Here is a 19668-nt window from a genome sequence, read left to right as displayed (position 1 = left end):
CTCAACACCCCTAATCATCAGGCACATGCGAATCAAAACCATGATGAGATGCCCCCGACACCTGTCAGAGTGACGGACTGAATGATCTGTCAGAACAAGTGTTGGCGCAGCTCTGGGGGAAAGGGACCCTTCTGCGCTGTTGCTGGGAACACACAGCCCTGCAGCCTCTGTGGAAAACAGTATGGAGGCACCTCAAAAAATTAAAAATAGAAAAACCGTAAGATCCAGTAATGCCACTATTTACCCAGGAAAACAAAAACACTAATTCAGAAAGATAGAGACACCCTTGGGTTTATTACAGCATCATTTACAATAGCCAAGATTCGGACGCTCCCCTCGACTTACCTCTCGCTGTTCACAGAGGATTTTAGTTCCTAGACAAAAGCGTATTCGCTGGTTCTCTGAGATCTTTCAGGCACAGGAAGTTAAGTGAGGGGTTACGGCCGGGGCGCGGAGCACTCAGCTGGGAGCGTCGGGAAAGGGCAGGGTCCCTGGGGGAAAGGCGTTCCCTCCTCAGGGCCGAAGGACCCTCGGCCTTCAGCAGTTCAACGAGCGCCCTGCGGGGGCGCCACCGCGCCGGCCAGCGCCCTGGGCCCGGCTCACAGGCGCCCCCGCGTGCTCTGGAAACGCCCCCTGCAGGTCGGCTCTGTCCGTGGGCCGGGGGCCTTCCCAGGAGCCGTAGGTGACCGGAAATGAATCCGGCCCGGGCCTGTTGCTAAGCAACGAGGACGCTAGACCCCCCCCACCCACCCACCCAGGGCGCTGTGGGCGCACGGGCTCTCTGGACGCCACTTCTCTTGTCTGAGGGACGCCTCACAGGAGGGATCAAGTCACCACTAGGTGACCCGAGAGCGTCCTCCCAGCCATGAGCAGCGAGCAGGTGAGCGGGTGGCCAGGCGGGCCCCGCAGCCCAACCTCCCTTCAGTCTCGAGGGATGCAAGCCCGGCCCTCGGGACTCCCCCTCTGGGATCTTGTGTGTGGGGGGCGCGGGGGGGGCAGCTTCCTTCACTCGGGTTACATCCGGGATACCGAGCGCTTTCCGTGAAAACTTGGTAAAAGTTTTCCTTCCCGACGGTTCGTCCTCGCGTTGTCACAACGACCGACCGCTTCGGCCCGGCGAGCGGCGCGCGGGTGGGGGGAACGACGCCCGGAGCGTCCCGGGGCGCTGGGGGCGGGTGTGTCTGGGTCGGGGAAGGTCAGCGGGGAGCTGCAGAGGGTTTACGCTCCCTGGGGATGGGGTCCACGCCCTTTCCTAGCGGTGGGACTTCGGGCAAATCACTTTACCTTTGCAAGCCTTCTCTCTCTGCCACGCAAGGGGGGTGGGGGTGGGGTGGGGGGTCAGCACCTCCTCCGCGAGGCTGCGAGCTTCAAGTGCGGTTCCACACCGTGGGCGAAAGGGCCTGGTAAGGGGCAAGTGGAATTTCTTAAGAAAAACTCCGTGGCAGGTAATAAAAGATGCATGCTGCAATACCCACTTTTCTGAACTTTCTTCATGGAACTTAAGGGCAATGATGAACAGAGAAATGCAGAACAGGGGCCAAGCGCCTTGATGCCGGAACAGGATGGGAAGGCGTTAAGCCTGGGCATGATTTTGGCGAACGAGGACACGGCTCTGACTCCACTGATGAATATGGAAAAGGCCCCTTGAGCGTCCGGGTACTCAGTGGAGGACAGTGGCTTTTAAGCCTGCACGTTTTGCTTAGCTTCTTTGTTTAAACACCAAACTAGAATTCTTTCCTTTTTGATACTTTTTTTTTTTTTGGTAGTTTATTGAGGAAAGGAGTTAAAAAGCAATTTATTCCCCTCTCCCTTGGGCTGTAGATTAACAAAATGTCAATCCTAATTCATGAATCACATAATGTCTAAATGATCAAGAAAACCTGGTTTTAACATCGTTTTTAAATGTGTTATAAATTGAGAAGAAACGCAGATCCACTTATCATATAATCAGTGGTAAAAGAAGAAATGAACAAACAACCAAAAAATAGGTAACCAAAAAACTGGGCCGTTAGGAGACTGTACAATGGATTGTTTTTTTATGTGATACTGTAGTCAAAATCCTTTTAAAAACATTTGTTACCATCACCATCAATATGCATTAAGCAACTTATTTGCTCGATGCTCTTATCAGTCTTTGGCCTCATCTGAGCTGCAGCCTGTGTTACAGAAATTTAAAACACATGTTTACCCTACTTGTCATGGTATTTCTGAATTGGTATTATTTTCCAAAGCCCCCAGCTGACCCATTTACACCTAAAAAGTGTCCACTAAAAAACCTGTTGGCAGTTTTAAGTTTGCTTTATCTTAATAAAAATGATGTTTGGAAATGACACTACTCATCCCTTCCCAACTGTTCTCTAAAGAGACTTATATTATTGAAGGGGCATTATTGTGATGTCGGAAGAATGTTGCAGGAGCCCATCTAGATTATTCCCACTGCTTTAAATGCCATTTTTAAACAGCAGAGGTCCCTCTCTCACTGCTTTGAACAGAAATTTTAAAACTCTTGGTACTCTTATTTATGCTAATTTCAAGTGTAGTTTTCCTTTTGAAAGGATGAAAGCTTTTATATTTTAACCTAAAACAAATGGAATGGATTAAACTTTTGGAAATGCCATTCTTATGTGACATTTACTTATGTATTCACTTAGTTTGAAAAAGTGAGCAGGTGGTAAATCATATTTGCTGAAGGAGATTTTAACATATTCATCTCATTAGTGGAAGTTTGAGAGTGACATGGCATTTTTCAGGAATAGCAGTCTGAGTTCTTAAGTTAGGTATTTAAAACAAAGATAAATCTCTTGCAACTGCTCATTTTATTTTTAAAATTAAAACATAAAGTAAGGCATTTGAGCTTCATTGAAGAACTTCCAGTTTAAAGATTAAAAAAAAAAAACAGGCAAAGACCATGAAGTGCCCCGCAAATCCACTACGTATTGTGGGCAGGTGAGGAGAAAAAGCTGTCAGCCCATCTCTACCCTAGTGCTTTTTCTGATTATTAAATCGACTGTGATTTTTTTTTTAAGATTTTATTTATTTATTTGGCAGATCACAAGTAGGTAGGCAGGCGGGGGGGGGGGAGCAGGTTCCCCGCTGAGCAGAGAGCCCGATGTGGGGCTCCGACCCAGGACCCCTCAGGACCCCTCAGGAACCCGAGATCATGACCTGGGCCAAAGGCAGAGGCTTAACCCACTGAGCCACCCAGGTGCCCCTGGAGGAGGACTGTGATTTTGCATTTATATGCTCATTCAGTTTTCCTGAATATCTCCTTGATGCCCTTGTTTAAAAAGGTCAGGGTAAAAACCGTTCAACATGAAACCCACACCTCCTTGGTGAAAACTTTAACAACCATAATGCAAATATAGGACCACTATGTTAAATCAGTGCTGTTAAATTTGGAAAGGTTATTGTTTTAAAGAGACCACTTCATAAAATGGCTGATGGAACTAGACACATTCACAGATTCTGGTCCTATGAGCAGAATGGTTAAGCTTGGATTACTACCAGTTTTATGATATCCCTTTCAATAGACAAGTAGTTGAAAATGAGCAAAATAAAAACTAAATGCGAAGCCAGAATGCTTCAGGGTTGATCTAGACTCTGTAGCAACTTTTATTTTAATAACCTAAAGTATTCGTTAGGATCCCAACAGAATACAGCTGACATGCTCAAAGGGCTTTAATTGAAGAAAACTTAGAGACCATTTGCAGTGGTGAGGGTAAGGTAAAGAACCAATGGGGAAGAGGAGGCGCTTAAGGATTGATAGCAAAAGGAGGTCATTACTGACCTAGGAAAGAAGTTAGGGTTTGAAACCGATGGCTAAGAAAGAATTCTCGAGAGTCTTTGGTGCAAAAGCTGATTTCATTGAAGCACTGGGACAGGATCCTTAGGTGAGAGAGCAGCACCGGGATCATGAGGCTTTTAAGTTTTGGGGGGTGGTTAGGGACAGTGTAGGCCTCCCACATATTTTGGAAACACAGTATGCGGGACCCTGAGTGGGCTAACTATTGTTAGGAAAGGTCATTTATTACTGTTGAGTAAAAACTCAGGCATCAGACCCTTCAGATGTCTGTTGGTGGGTCAAACACTTGGGGAATGATTGTCAAGAGTTATCTTGGCAGGTAGAGATAAAGGAAGTTTCCAAAGGAGTTTTTATCTGTTAAAGTAGACTTACAGGGTCCTGGGGTGGGGCTAAGATTGCCTTTTGCCCTTGGCAAAGTATCCACAGCAAAGCAAGCTGAGTCCCTAGAGGAATGTCCCTCTGCCTATTTCAAGGACTTGTCAATGGGCTGTAATAATTTTTCTTCTGCCTTTGTTTTCCACATCAATTACCATTCCTGGACCTGACAGATCACACCATTATCAAAGCCTGGTGAGAGGTGGGACGTTTGGAATGATAGCTTCCTACCAGGAGCTGAGCTCTGAAAGAATTCAGCTATTATCAGAACTATGGGAAATAGGGAGTACTAGGAAAGCCCTACCCCAAAACCTCTCCCTTCCTGCTCTCTAGTGTCCTACCAGTGCCTCTCATTGCTTACTTCCCACCAGAAGCCAGAAGGCTGGGAGCCCAGGTGATGCCCGTATAAGGAATTTAGACTTCCAGGCACAGAGCAAGAAAAACAAAACAAAATGCTAGGTGGCTGGGAGACTTGATTACAGCAAACAAAGCCTATCATAGCAATTATACATAGATGCAGCTTTCAGAGACCTTTCCATACTGACAAAGCAGTTGGGATAAAATGTTTAAGTCTGTTGTTCACATGCCATGATTCATTTTCTGATTCAAAATCTTTATGTACCTAAGAATAAATCTAACAAAGATATCTAAGGCCCTTATAAAGAATATTATGAAATGTTTTTGAATGATACACTCCTAGAATCTGAATGAATAAATATTCATGAAAGAGTCAATATCATAATTTTGTCAGTTTCCTTCAAGTTATTCTAGAAATCCAATGTATTTTTATCAAAATCCCCCAAAGGTTTTTTTTTTTTTTTTAATCGAGGTGTAGTTGACATACAATGTTATATTAGTTTTGGGTGTACAACATAGCGATTGGACAAGTTTATATGTTATGCTCACTGCAAGCAAACCTACCATCTGTCACCATAAAACGCTGCTGCCGTATTATTGACTATATTCCCTATGCTGTACTTTCTATTCTCATAACTTCATTAACTAACTGGAAGCCTGTATTTCCCACTCCCCTTCACCCATTTTCTGCTCACCCCACCCCTCTCCCCTCTGGTAATGATCAATTCTCTGTATTTATGGGTCTGTTTAGGCTTTTTGTTCCTTCACTTCTTTTTTTTAGGTTTCATATAGAAGTGAAATCTGTGGTATTTGTCCTTGTCTAACTTACTTCACTTAACGTAATATTCTTTATGTCCATCCATGACGTTGCAAATGGCAAGGCCTCCTTTTTTAATGACCAAGTTATATTCTGTTGTGTGTATGTATGTGTATGTGTGCGTTTGTGTATGTGTTTGTGTTTGTGTGTGTATACCACAACTTTATCCACTCATAAACAGATGGACGCTAGGGTTGCTTCTGTATCTTGGCTCTTAGAGTAATGCTGCAATAAATCGGGGTCATATATCTTTTCAAATTAGTGTTTTTCCTTTTCTTTGGGTAAATATCCAGGAGGGAATTGTTGGACCACAATAGATTTGATTTTTTGAGGAAACGCCATACTGTTTTCTACGGTGGCTGCTCCAATTTACATTCCATCAACAGTGCCTGATGTTCTTTCGTCTCCACATCTTCACCAGTACTTTTTGTCTTCTTGATTCTAGCCATTCTGACAGGTGTGAGGTGGTATCTCAATGTGGTTTTGATTTGAATTTCCTTGATGATTAGGGAGGTCGAGCACTTTTTCATTCTTGTGTATCTGTCATCTGAATGTCATCTTTGGCCAAGTGTCTATTCAAGTCCTCTTTTTTTTTTTTTTTAATTGTGTGTGTGTGTGTGTGTAGTTGTAGAAGTTCTTTATATATTTTGCATATTAACCCTTTATTGGATAAATCATTTGCAAAGACCTTCTTCCATTGAGTAGGCTGCCTTTTTGTTTTGTTGATGGCTTTCTTCTCTATACAAAAGCTTTTTATTTGTGTAGCCCTAAGAGTTGATTTTTGAATTTGTTTCTCTTGCCTGAAGACCTTTCTAGAGGACTATTGCTAAAACCAATGCCAAAGAGATTACTGCTTGTTTTCTTCTAAAAGTTTTATGATATCAGGTCTCACACTTAGGTATTTAATCTATTTTGAATTTATTTCTGTTTATGGTGTCAGAAAGTGGTCCAGTTTCATTCTTTTGCATGTAGCTGTCCAGTTTACTCAGCACCATTTACTGAAGGGGTGATCTTTTCCTCACTGTATTCTTGCCTTCTTTGTTGTAGGTTAATTTAACATATAGGCATGGGTTTATTTCTGGGCCCGTTGTGGTGTTTCATTGATCTGCGTGTCTGTTTTTATGTCAGTATCATCGTGTTTTAATTACTGCAGCTTTATAGAATATCATGAAACTTGGGATTATGATACCTTTAGCTTTGTTCCTAAGATTGCTTTTGCTATCATAGTCTTTTGTGGTTCCACACAAATTTTAGTATTATAGTTCCGTGAAAAATCCTGCTGGTATTTTGGTAGGAATTTCATTGAATCTGTACATTGCTTTAGGTAATATGGACATTTTAATAATACTAATTTTTCCAATCTTGATGTGATTTCAGTCTTCCTAAATTTATTGAGACTTGTTTTGTGGTCTAACATGTGATCTGTCCTGGAGAATGTTCTATGTGCCCTTCAAAAGGATGTGTATTCTGTTTTTACATGGAACGTTTGTATAAATCTATTAAGCCCATCTGGTCTCTTGTGTCATTCAAAGATGTAGTTTCTTGATTTTTTTGTTTTCTTTCTAGATGATCACTCAATTGATGTAAGTGGGGGAGTTAAACTCTCCTGTTATTTCTCCCTCAATGTTTGTTAATGCTTCGTGTATTTAGTTGCTCCATTGTTGGGTGCATAAATATTTGCAGTTGTTATATTCTCTTGTTAGATTGACCCCTTTATCGTTATGTAATGCCCTTCTTTGTCTCTTGTTACAGTCTTTGTTTTATTTTGTCTATTATAAGTATTGCTATCCCAGCTTGTTCTTTTTCTTCTATTTGCATGCTATATCTTCTTCCAAACTTTTACCTCCAGTCTGTATGTGTCTTTAGGCATGAGGTGAGTCTCTCGTTGGCAGCATATAGATGGATCTTGTTTTTTTTTTTTTTTTTTTCCATCACCCTATGTCTTTTGATAAGAACATTTAGACTAGTTAAGTGTAAAGTAATTGTTGGTAGGTATGTATGTATTGCCATTTTGTTAATCCTTTTATGGGTGTTTTTTGTTTTTTTTTTTAAAGATTTTTTATTTTTTCTTTGATAGACAGAGATCACAAGTAGGCAGAGAGACAGGCAGAGAGAGAGGGGGAAGCAGGCTCCCCGCTGAGCAGAGAGCCTGATGCAGAGCTCAATCCCAGGACCCTGGGATCATGACCTGAGCCAAAGGCAGAGGTTTTAACCCACTGAGCCACCCAGGTGCCCCTATGGGTGTTTTTGTAGTTCTCCTCTGTTCTCTCTCTTTCTTCCCTTTGAGGACTTTCTGTAGTTGTTATGCTTGGGTTTCTCTCTCTTTATTTTTTGTGTATTTATTCAAGGTTTTGGGTTTGTGGTTACGATGAAGTTCATATATGAGATAATGCTCTCATATTTTAAGTTGATGGTCATTTAAGTTCAAACACATTTTAAAAGAACTTTTTGACTCCCCCCCTCCCTACATACTCCCAACATACATATGTATGTAATATACATACATATTTTATGTATATGTTGTCATATTTTACATTTTTTATTCATAAGTTTCTTTTTTTTTTTTTTAAAGGTTTTTATTCATTTATTTGAGAGTGAGAGAGAGAAAAAGAGTACAAGCTGGGGGGAAGGGTAGAAGAAGAGGGAGAAGCAGGCTCCCAGCTAAGCAGGGAGCTTGACTAGGGGCTCCATCCCAGGACCCTGGGATCATGACCTGAGCCAAAGGCAAATGCTTAACCAGCTGAGCCACCCAGTTGCCCCAAGTTTCTTACTTCTATTGATGGCTTTTTTTTTTTTTTTCCACTTAAAGTAATCCCTTTAACATTTCTTCTAAGACTGGTTTAGTGGTGATGAACTCCTTTAACTTTTGTCAGGGGGAAACTCTTTATCTCTCCTTCAATTCTGATTGATAACCTTGCTGCTTTTAAAATTCTCTCTTTATCTTTAACCTTGGACATTTTAATTATGTGCCATGGTGTGGACCTCCTTGGAATCATCTTGTTTGGAACTCTCTGTGCTTCCTGATCTTAGATGTCTGTTTCCTTCCTTAGGGAAGTTTTCAGCTATTGTTTCTTCAAATGAATTTTCTGCCCCCCTTTCTGTCTTCTCCTTCTGTGACCCTTATAATATGAATGCTTGTTTGTTTGATGTCCAAAAGATCCCTTATCCTATCCTCATTTTTAAAAAAAATTTTTTTTTTTTTTTTCTTTTTTGCAGTTCAGCTTGGGTCCTTTCTATTATCCTGTTTTCCGGATCATTGATCCATTCTTCTGCAATTGTTAATCTACTGTTGATTCCCTTTAGTATATTTTAGTATATTTTTCATTTAGTATATTTTTCATTTTTAGTAAATTTTTCATTTCAGTTATTGTATTCAATTTTGATTTGTCCTTTTTTATGTTTTCTGTGTCTTTTTTGAAGTTCTTACTACTCTTCTCTCCCCTCTGGTGAGCGACTTTATGATCATCACTTTAAACTCTCCACGAGGCATATTGCTTATCTCTGTTTCATTTAGTTTTTAGGAGGGGTGTTGTCTTATTCTTTCATTGGGAGCATATACATCTGTTTCCCCATTTTGCTTGACCTGTTGTGTTTGTTGCTTTGAATTAGATGGAATAGCTATTTCTCCTAAACTTAAAAGAATGATCTTTTGTATGGTTGTTCCCTGTGTGGACTGTTTGTGCCTGGTGGCAGTGGTTGGCTGGAGCTCTGTCTGCTGATGGGCTATGGGTTTGAGGTATTCTGTGCTGGGCTGCCCTGGTAGGATGAATGGAGCTGAAATAGGCATGGACTGGGGTGGTCCTGGGTCTCTTCACGCAGAGAGTCCTCTAGCAGATAGCTAAAATTGAAGTGGGTACAAGCCAGGTTGCCCAGATTGCTCAGGGTAGAGGTTGATCTGTTGGGGTGATTGGAGCTATGCAGGCTGGGGTATGTCCTGTGTTCCTCCATGAAGGGAGCACCTGAGAGGATGGCTGGGGCCAAGGTGGAGAGCAGGCCAGAGTTCCCAGTGTGCCCCATGCATGTGGTGTCCTGGCAGGCTAGCTGGAACTGAGGTAGGCAAGGGCTAAGGGTTTTTGAAGTGTCCCACACTGATGCTGTTTTGGGAGGGAGGGCTAGAATCAAAGTCGGCATGAGCCAGTAGGTCCCTGAGTGCTCTGTGCTGGGGTTGCCCTAAGCAAGTCATTTGAAATCAAGATGGTGTGGACTTGGAGTGTTTGGGGGTGGTGTGCATCTGTGTCACCTTGGCATGACAGCTGGAGCTGTAGTGAGCACTTACCAGGGGTGACCCAGCGTGCACTGCACTGGAGTCGCCTTGGAGGGATGGCTAAGGCTGGTGTGGGTTAGGGGCCTGGGACTCACTGAGGCAGTAGACTGATGATGGCACCTGGACTTTGGTCCTGTCCACACTATCCAGGTGGAGGGAGAATGTGAACCATGGTGCTTGCCAGCTCCTCTAAGAGAGTTCCAGCCATTGCACTGCCATTGCTGGAGTTCAGAGCTGATTCTTTTATATTCCTGCTGTTCTTTTAAACAATGGGTAGTTTTTTTTTTTTTTTTTTCCTGTGCCCCAGGGTATCTGGGGTTGGTGTGAGCTGGAGACTTGGTGCTCACTGAGGCAGCAGCCTGCCTATAGTGCTCAGACCCTGCTCCTGTCTGTGGATGTGGAAGGTGAATATAAACGATGGTGCTGGTCAGCCCCTTGAACTTGGAGAGCATTCCAGCAGCTCCCTTGCTATTTGATGGACATCTAAGGCTGGATCTTTTATGTTTTAGTTCTTTCAAACCATTTTTTTTTTCCTGTGCCTCAGTGTGTACAGCTGCTCAGTTCCACAGTACCGTTTCCCCCTCCCCCAGCCCCTGCAGCCTGTGGTGCTGGGAGTGCGTGTTCCGTTCCTTACTGTGTCTCCATCTCAGTTGCCCATTCTCTGTGGCCTCTTTATCTTTTGTTGTGCAGCAGCTGTGCAGTCGGCCCTCAGTTCTTCTTCAGGGGGAGCTGCTCGGGGGATAGGTGTAAATTTGTGTGTCTATGGAGGAGAGGAGTTCAGAGACTTCCTATGCCACCATCTTGGACCAGAACTCTGTATCGGATCATTTTTAACAATAGTAAGGTGGAGAGAATTGCCTTACATATTTCAAGACCTATTGTGAAGTTACAGTGATGTGACACAGTCTGTATACAGACAAACATATATACCAAGGGAATTAAAGGGACAAAATTGGATGTGCACATATGTAATATATGTATATTAAATACACCAACAATATGTGTGTGCCTGAGATGCAAAAAGTGTAGGCAGTAAATGTAAATGTATGCCATGTTTATTGGAACATCTTTTGTAAGAGAAACACTGGAAATAAGCTAAATGCCTACTGGCAAGACAAAGGAATGGATAAATTGCATTATATCCGTATGGTAGAACACTATTCAACTGTGAAAATCAGTGAAGATGATATCCACATGGGAAGTGAGAAAACCACATACTTGCATCCTGAAAAGTTTGAAAAGAATTCTCCTTTTGATGTAAGAGAAACTGGCTGGAAAGCTACCGATAGAGATGGCAGTGAAACCTGCTGGAAGTTGCCCCTGGATCAGCCACGTAACACAGGCTAGAAAGGCGCTCTGCTCAGGGGCAAGGAAGCTAACTGCTGGCAACAGCAGCGTGAATGCAATGAGGAAAAGCACTGGAAACTGGAAGAGTCCCTTTTTCTAACAGTGTCCCTTTTGAACCTGGAGCAAACTTTGCACTTATTAAAATTGTCTTTAATTTTAATTTTTTCAGTAATGTTTTATAACTTCCATTATGCAAGTCTTAACACTTCTTAAATTTATTCCTATTTTATCCTTTTTAATTCTATTGTAAATGATTTGCTAATTTCAATTTTGGATTGTTCATTGCTAGTGTCTAAAAATACGATTGATTTTTTTTTTTTTTGTGCATTGGTCTTATATCTAATGCTAGAATGTATTCCTTAGTTCTAATAATTTTTTGTGGATTCCTTTGACTTTCTGTACAGAGCATTATGCTATCTAATGAGTATGTTTTTAGAATATTTTGGATGATATGTACTTTATATTAGACACTGTGAAAGTTAGTTGAGTAAATCAGTGGTAGCATTAACAGAGTGAGCAGTTCCGTTTTTTGTTTTTATTTTTGTATTTTTTCATGCAGGACAAATCAGCCGGCAAAGAAAAACCCAAGACACCAGTCAGATTTTTACCACAGTTATCTACGGTAATTTACCAATATATTCTCATACTTTATTGCTTTGAGAAGGTTACTGAATTTCTGGGTTTAAATTCTCTGCTCCATTTCATTCTTTTCTGATGGATAGCATCCATGATATGCATATCTTGAGAAAAATAACCAGCTTAATAAAGGAATCATAAGTTACAAGTACTGGTTTGCAAAGAACACTCGAGTATTCTGAATAAAAGAATCGTGAAAATGGGCTAGCAGAAGCTATATTGGAATCAAGAAATGAGGACTTGGGTTATAGCTTTGCCACTAATGACTCTGTGACAGTTGGTGAGTCATTTGCCTCTTTGAGCCCCAGTTTCTAAGTCTGAAAATGAGAAGAGTTGATTTAATGAACTTTGAGGAGATGCCTCTTCCAGCACTAACATGTGATCTCTTAGATCTTGGCATCCTTTGTCATTATTTTGACTTTAAATTATCATTGTTCAGTAGAAACAGCAGTTAATAGACATTTTTAGTTGATAAAGTGCTAGAAAAGTTAGATTTGACTGCAATAAAATTTACTTTCTAGTAATTATATTGAGTTTAATGCCACCGAGTTATACTCTTGTGATTGCTGGAAGTTGAGTTTAAGTGGAAGTTCAATGCAAACATTATTTGTTTGAAACATCTTTTAAAAAACTCAGAATAAACTATAAAATCTGGATTGCTTCATGCAGAGATGATTCCTAATAATTTGAAATAAAAGCTCTTCTCAGCTTAAAAAAATCTCAAATGAAATTTTACAGGTGAATGTTCTTGAACATTTCAAAGTGCATGTTAATTATGAACCTGTTTGTGTTGATAATGTCAAGATTATCATACCATGTTTTATGAAATAAAATCCTAGGATTTTTTTTAGTCCTGCAAAAATCTGTTTTTTAGTTTAAAGACAAAGATCTGAAATAGACATTTTCCCTTTAAAACTTCAACAAATTTTAAAACTGAAAAACAAATTGCCATTTGTTTTTTTATGTTACTGGTGTATCGGTTTGGAAATATCAACAAAATTTAAATTTATTTACTGAATAAATATTCAGTGGTTGAGATGAATAATCCTTTCTAGCCAGCGAGGCATATAATTGTCTAAAATGATTTTGTTGCCTGGTTTAAGCCATATGCTGTGTTCTTATTTGATTGTATCTTCGCTTTTTTTTTTCTTTGTGTCCTTTGGAATTTTAGAAATAAAAAAATTATTAGACAATATTTTTTAATGATATTCTAAAAAGTAACCCATCAAGTAAAAATATTGCCATCTGAATATTAAGTTTTGTGCTTAGATGACATTTTTCCAGCGGTCGTTAAGACCCAGAGTTATTTTCATTACAGATCTTCATGCGTCTGGAGGTGATCCCTGTGCTTGAGATCAAGGGTGATTCAGCACTGGTGGTTCCCAGTGTCCGTGAACTGGTGACCAGGTTTTCATTCTTTCTCAATCCTAGCACTCCCCCAAATCCTAAATCCTTTATGGAACAAGATGAGACTGGAAGAACGGAAGGGCAGACAGAAGGATGGAAAAACATTAATTTTTAAGTTGTTTGTTTTCCTGTGAAAGAAGAGCCTGAAGAAAGGGTTCGTGTGCACTTTACCTGGGAGGTGATCCCAGGAAGCAGAAATAAGAGATGGAGGAGAATAAAAGTAAGAAGAAGGAAAAGTCAGTCTGAGGATGTGTTAGCAAGTTCATTGCCACATTGGGTAATTGGGGGGTGATCCTGTCATCATTTTCTGAAGAGCTTCTCCAATGCTTCCTGAAATCACATACCAGGTACGATTAGGGAGTCGTTTTTATTAATCAGCTCTTATCCCACATTGGTGGTGGTTTCTCCTGAGGGTGTTAACTTTCACCCACTTCTGGTTACTTGTGTGTGTGTGTGTGTGTGTGCACGCACATGTGCACGTGTGCACACATGCATGTGTACAGGTACGTGTGCAGAGGGGGTGACCTTGAGAGTCCCATTCTATGGAATTGGAGAAACCCCACAGCAGAAAGGAAAAGACATTTTCTTGAGGTGAAACATTGTCATTCCTATGTGAATTGAAGCCAGCAGAGAACTGTTCCCTCCAGCCATGTGTATAATCCCAGGTGAAGCCAGAAAAGAATGGGAAAGGAGGTGAGGCACAAGGTTTGTCCGATAGAAGAGTCCGTGGAAATTCCTTAGGGCCAGTCTCACAGGAGTGCCAAAGAAAAGGGAAAGGGCAGTGTGTGGCTAGGTCATCACTGGATAGGAAAGTGCTGACTAAAATAGAATTTCTTGTCAGCAAAAATATGTAGATCTTACTTGAAAATCCACTCCTCTGATCTTATTGAAGAATGACCTTACTTAGGTGAAATTCTGGCTTATGTGTGGCTGCTTTTATTGGTTAGCTAGAGAACCACTACGTGCAAAAGACTCTATTAGACGTATGTTCTGCACCGCGGTATAAGGACACACAAGGCCCGCACCGCCGTCCACCCAGGGTGCTGAGGAGGCTGGCGCTGCCGGCTCAGCATGCAGAACGGGCCGGACAGAGATCCCAGGTCAGGTGTGTGAGGGTTTGTGCAGGAGGCTCGGTGAGCAAGGTGTTCTGTACGTTTGTCGTGATGCTATACTGTAGACCCCACGTGAATTCCCTCTGTGTCTTAGTGTGAAAATTCTAGGTCACTGGGAACATATATTCCCACATTTCTTCTCTACAACCTCATTCTTATCCCACCCTCATTCTTCCTAACAGGAAGCCTCCCACTTTGAGAACCCCCGTTGCACATTTTAGCTTGAAGATTTCATGCCCACGTTTCCCTCACATCCCGTGGTTCACTGGGAACTGTAGAAAATATTTCTGCTCTAGCACTGGATGTGTGTGAAACATTCACGTAATCTGACGTTGTACTTTGGTAAATACTGTTTGAAGCTCATTGCAATTCTTTTTTTCTTCTTTTTTAGTTATGCTTTCTCTCTTAGGACTTGGTTAACCAATTTTAATTTTTTCTAAGACAAAATTAAACTAAAGTCCATTTATCCAGTTCTGGAAGACCGAATTAGTAGGTTGAGATGGAGTGGAATGAGGGGCTGGCTAGGAGAGCAGGACAGACACAGGCACAAATTATATTTCAGACCGGATTCAAACAATAAGAGAATTGCCAAAAGGGTGTTATACATATTTAAAGAGATCACTTGCAATTGGAGTTCAAAAAGAAAATCTACACTTTTTTGACCTTGATCCTGAAGAAAGAGCTGGACTGTAACAGGAAATACTGAGAAGCATACTGGCAGGTCTGTTGGTTAGTCTGGTTAATGCTGACATAACAGTCCCCCATGTTTTATTTATTTATTTATTTATTTTAAAGATTTTATTTATTTATTTGACACAGAGAGAGATCACTTGTAGGCAGAGAGGCAGGCAAGAGGGAGGCAGAGAGGGAGGGGGAAGAAGGCTCCCTGCTGAGCAGGGAGCCTGACGCGGGGCTCAGTCTCAGGATCCTGAGATCATGACCTGAGCCGAAGGCAGAGGATTAACCCACTGAGCCACCCAGGCACCCTATTCACCTACATTTTAGAAACCTAACAGAGCTTGCCCTTACTCGCATCAAGTCTGATGTGGGCTGGGCAGTCCTCCTCCCCCTTCTGCCTATGCCAGTGAGTACATGCGGCCCCCCTCACTGCCAGTGGCAGGGACAGGAGAGCCTGGAGAAGGCACAGTAGCTCTTATGCGTTCTGTCAGTGCTCATATTTCATGGGCCACAGGAGTCCTATGGCTACAGAGTATCTAAGAGAGGCTGGGGAACGAGGTAGTTTGGGGCATGTTGGGGAGGCTTTGAAAACCAAGGTGATGAAGCTTTAATAGGGAGATTTTAATAGGGAGATTTTGATGTTTCTGACCAAGGGAACAGTGTGATTTAACTGTGTCCTAGGAAGGTTGTAGTTCCTAGCATTTTCTCTAAATCAAGGCCAGTATCTTTTGTGGCCTAGATTATTTTAAAAAGCCACTAAACTCTTCTCACTGCTGCCCTTAGTCTCTTCCTCACATACCTTGTTTACTGCTGCTGGGACCATTTATGAAATAACCCTCTGAATGGCCTTGCAGGATAAAGAAGATAAAAATATGCTTTCTCACCCAAACTGAGATGACATTAAGAATGAAAGTCCTAATTATACCCGGGAAAGAGCTATACACAGGGACTGTCCCAGGAAACTGGGACTCAAGGTCCCCTCAGAGGAGACTAAAAGGGCTCTCTTGCCAACCAGGCCAGTCAAGCCCCAAACACTTGAGCTCCTTAAGACAGCAGCACCCACTTCTCCAGCTGTCCCTCACCCTTGATTCAGTTCCTGCTCAGATATAACCCCTGTAAAGTGGCTTCACTATTTCGTGAAACCTAGCACTTCTCTACCTTTTCCCTATCTCTTCACCTGTTTTATTTCCCTCCATCATACTTGTTCCTTCCTGTAGCGATAGCTGTCTGTACCCACTGGAATGTAAGCTCCGTGAGGGGTTGGGCTTGGGCCTGTCAATGACTACAGATCAGTGCCTCAGAGAGAACCCAGCACGTGGTAGAAGTTCCGTAAATCATGGTGGAATAAGAGAATGGTTGTACTTTCTACTTTGGTTGGATCAAGTCCCTTTACCATTAACTCCAGTATCCTCCCAAGTCTGCTGTCCTAAATTAGTCTCCAAGTCCTTGTTCATGATGTTTCCTCTGTCTTCAGTAAGCCTATTGCTGTCCTTCTCTGTAGAGATCTGACTATACCCCCCCGCATGGTTTTCATCCTTTCTCTTTTTTGAAATGTTTTGTCAATGCTGTGCTCCATACCCTCTCCTCTCCTGGATATAAGCATATTGTTCTTAATATTAACTGGCCTGTTTGCTTTGTAGGGGCAGAGAATCCTATAAAAAGTCCTTATCTATACAATATGCATAAAAGCAGTATACTGTCTCAGAGTTTGAAAGGGAATGAAATGAGAAAAATTCATGTCAAGTCCTTAAAGCAATATACAACACACACCGTAATCAATGTAAAATATATTCTAATCACATTCTTTGTGTTTTGTACTAAGTCTGCAACATCTAGTATATACTTAATATATTCTCAAACATAAAAATATACTCTAAACACCTCTCACTTTAGATGAGCCACATTTAAAGTTGTTGGTAGCTGCAGGTGGCTAGTAGATGCTGATTCGGACAACAGTTTTAAAGAATAAAGGAATGGCGGATATAAGGAACAGCCACTCCCTCTAGGTCCAAGGGAGAGCCCTCAAGGAAGGAACTTGGAAGATCCATCCGTCCCCCAAAGCTTAGATAAGGCTACTTGGAGAGGGAGTGGCTGTGGCCCACTCAGGTGACAAAGACATTTGCAAAGATCCTGCAGGCTGGGAAGTGAGTAAAACACCTACTTACGTGCTAAAATGTTGGAAATGAAGTCTCCCTTTGTGATGTAAGAGGAACTTGCTGGAAGGCTGCTTATAGGGATGCCAGTGAAACCTCCTGAAGGGTTTCTGCCACAGGGTCAGCCCCATACCACAGGCTGGGAGGGTGCCCGCGGGAAGGACGCTGACTTCTGGCAGCCACGCTGTGGAGCCACAGGGAAAAGCACTGGAACCAGGAGGAAAAGCCCTTCTCTTTCAGTGTCCCTCTAGAACCCTCTAGAGTGCTGTGCCAGATGGAGTAATGTTCATGGAGTCCTGCTCAGGAATCCCAAAGCAGGGTAGAAAGTAAAAATCTGATGCTGAGAGGCAATGAATGAGTTGCCCAAGCAGGACTCTGTCCTCCTCAACTGTACTCCCTCTTACGTAGATGAAGTTCCTACCAGGTCCTTGTCCTCTCCTCAATGGAGATAGCAACACTTTACTCTGAAAAGTACAAGTGTTCCTTATGGCGACTTGAGGGCACATTAGCCTGAATCGTTGTTACCTTAGGAAGCGGAACATCATTGCTGTTGACAGAACAAAATGGTTTCAGGGATAGAGAAGGGTGGGAGAGCCACGTAAGGCCTGCACACCAACTAGGTTCAGATAAATTCCCCAAAGCAGATGTGATGGATAAAAAGTTTTGCACACTTTTTAAAGCTTTCTGAGTCTTGTGGGATGCCATGTTCCTTTCTTTCCTTGCTACAGAGGAAGTCCTTCGAAGGCCTCTGTGGACAAATGTGAGACTAGTACAGTAGGTCTTTGAGGGTTTGGGGTAACGTCTTACTGTGTAGTGACAGTCTGTACAAGTGCTTGAGTGAATCGATTGTGATGTAAAGAGTTAACAATTTTTCTTCTATTTTCATGCAGGGTAAGACAGACAGCAAAGAAAAATCCAAGACATCAGCAAGAGTTTTACCCCAGTTGGCTACGGTAATTCACCTGTATCCTCTCAGTGGATCTTTGCCCTTTTGAAAATGTGGTTTCAGACTTGTAAATAAGTAACTGAACATCTGATTTTGAATTTTGTGCTTCATTTGGTTATTTTCTGGTGGAGAAATTCTATAAGATGCACATAGTAGGAAAAAGTACAATCTTAAAGTAACTTGTAAGCCAGCATTTCCTAGTATGTCCAGAGTATTTTAATATTCTGGATAAAGGAATTTTCAAGATGGACCAATGGCAAGATTATCAGTGTTGGAGTCAGGAAAGGAGGCCTCAGCTTACAACTTTGTCCCTAATGGCTTTAGGATCTGAAAGGGTCATTTATCAACCTGAGCTGCACCTTCCGAGTTTAAAAATGAGTTTCTTTGAGCTATATCTCTCAGCATTGAAATGCTAGGCCACAGAAGAGTCCTCTGATCTTGGTATCCTTTCTAGAAATTATTATGATTATAAATTCTCATTGTCCTATGGTAGAGGCAGTTCATAGCATTTTCAGTTGGTAAGTGCGGATACGATATACTTTACTGTAATAAATTTTACCAATAATCCTAATAGTAATTATGTTGAGCGTAATGCCATTGAATTGTGCTCTTGTGACTCATCAAAGTGAAATTTAAGTAGAAGCTCAGTGTAAACATTATTTTTTTTAACTGTGATAAAATATACCTAACATAAAATTACCATTTTAACTATTTTTAATTGAACCACAATTCAGTGGCATTAAGTACACTCATATCGTTGTACAACTGTCACCACCATCCATCTCCAGAATTCTTTTCATCTTTGCAAACTCGAGCTCTGTCCCATTAAACAGTATGTCTCCATTCTCCCGAGTGCCCCCCAGCCCATGGTGGCTGGCCTTCTGTTTTCCATAAGGGGCTACTCTAGCTACCTCTAGTAAGTGCAGCCATACACATTTGTCCTTTGATGCCTGATTAGCATAATGTTTTCAAGGTTTATCTAAAGCATTATTTTTTGAAAGATAATTTAAAAGCTCCAAACAAGTATAAAACTGAAGTTGTGTTGCTTTTTGTAAAAAGATTCCTAATAATTTAAAATGGATGACAGTTTTTCCCTTGGAAAACCTGAGCTAATATTCTTAAGTGAATTTCCTTGAACATTACAAAATACAAATTTTAATTAAAAATCTGTTTAAATGGGGGCACCTGGTTGGCTCAGTCGGTTAAGCGTCTGCCTTTGGTTCAGGGCATGATCCCAGGGTCCTGTGATCAAGCCCCTCATTGGGCTCCCCCACCCGCTTGTGCCCTCTGGCTCTCTATTTCTGTCAAATAAATAAATAAAATCTTTAAAAAATGTATGTTTATGTGGATAATGCCAGTTTATCATGCCAAGTTCTGAGAAATGGAGCCATTGAATGTTTCTCTAGTTCTACAAAATCAATTTTAAGTTTTCTAATTTAAAAGATACGACTTGAAATAAAATAGACATTTTCTTTTGAAAACTTAACAGATTTTAAAACTGGAAAAAATAACAATTGTCCTTGGTTCATTGTGTCTTGTTAGTATATGGGTTTAGAAATATAAACCTAAAATTTCTTATTTACCATTCTGTGACCAAGTTGTAGAACAATCCTTTCCTGTTGGTGGCATCTAATAGTCTAAAATCCTTCTGTTGGGGCTTTAAACCTGGTTTTATGTTCATATGTATCTTAATTGTTTTCAGCATTCTTTGAGTTTTATGTGTTGTGCAAGAAATAATATTTTTAAGAGCTGTTTTAAAAATCCATCAATTAAA

The 19668-nt window shown here is 41.4% G+C and overlaps 1 protein-coding gene across 2 annotated transcripts in view; it reads left to right on the top strand.

Moving 5' to 3' along the window:
* The first annotated feature begins 701 nt into the window (after positions 1-701).
* DNAH7 (dynein axonemal heavy chain 7) overlaps positions 702-19668 on the top strand; it is a 273847-nt gene continuing 254880 nt past the window's right edge. For both annotated transcript variants that reach the window (XM_047720641.1, XM_047720640.1), the window contains exons 1-3: positions 702-880; positions 11522-11584; positions 17839-17901. In XM_047720641.1, coding sequence (XP_047576597.1) covers positions 866-880; positions 11522-11584; positions 17839-17901 — 141 coding nt within the window. In that variant the 5' untranslated portion in view covers positions 702-865. The remainder of the gene's footprint in view (positions 881-11521; positions 11585-17838; positions 17902-19668) is intronic.

Source organism: Lutra lutra, chromosome 3 (genome assembly GCF_902655055.1).
Source record: "Lutra lutra chromosome 3, mLutLut1.2, whole genome shotgun sequence".
NCBI lineage: Eukaryota > Metazoa > Chordata > Mammalia > Carnivora > Mustelidae > Lutra > Lutra lutra.
The sequence above is the reverse complement of the archived record's forward strand: the minus strand, read 5'-3'. Positions and strand labels throughout refer to the sequence as shown.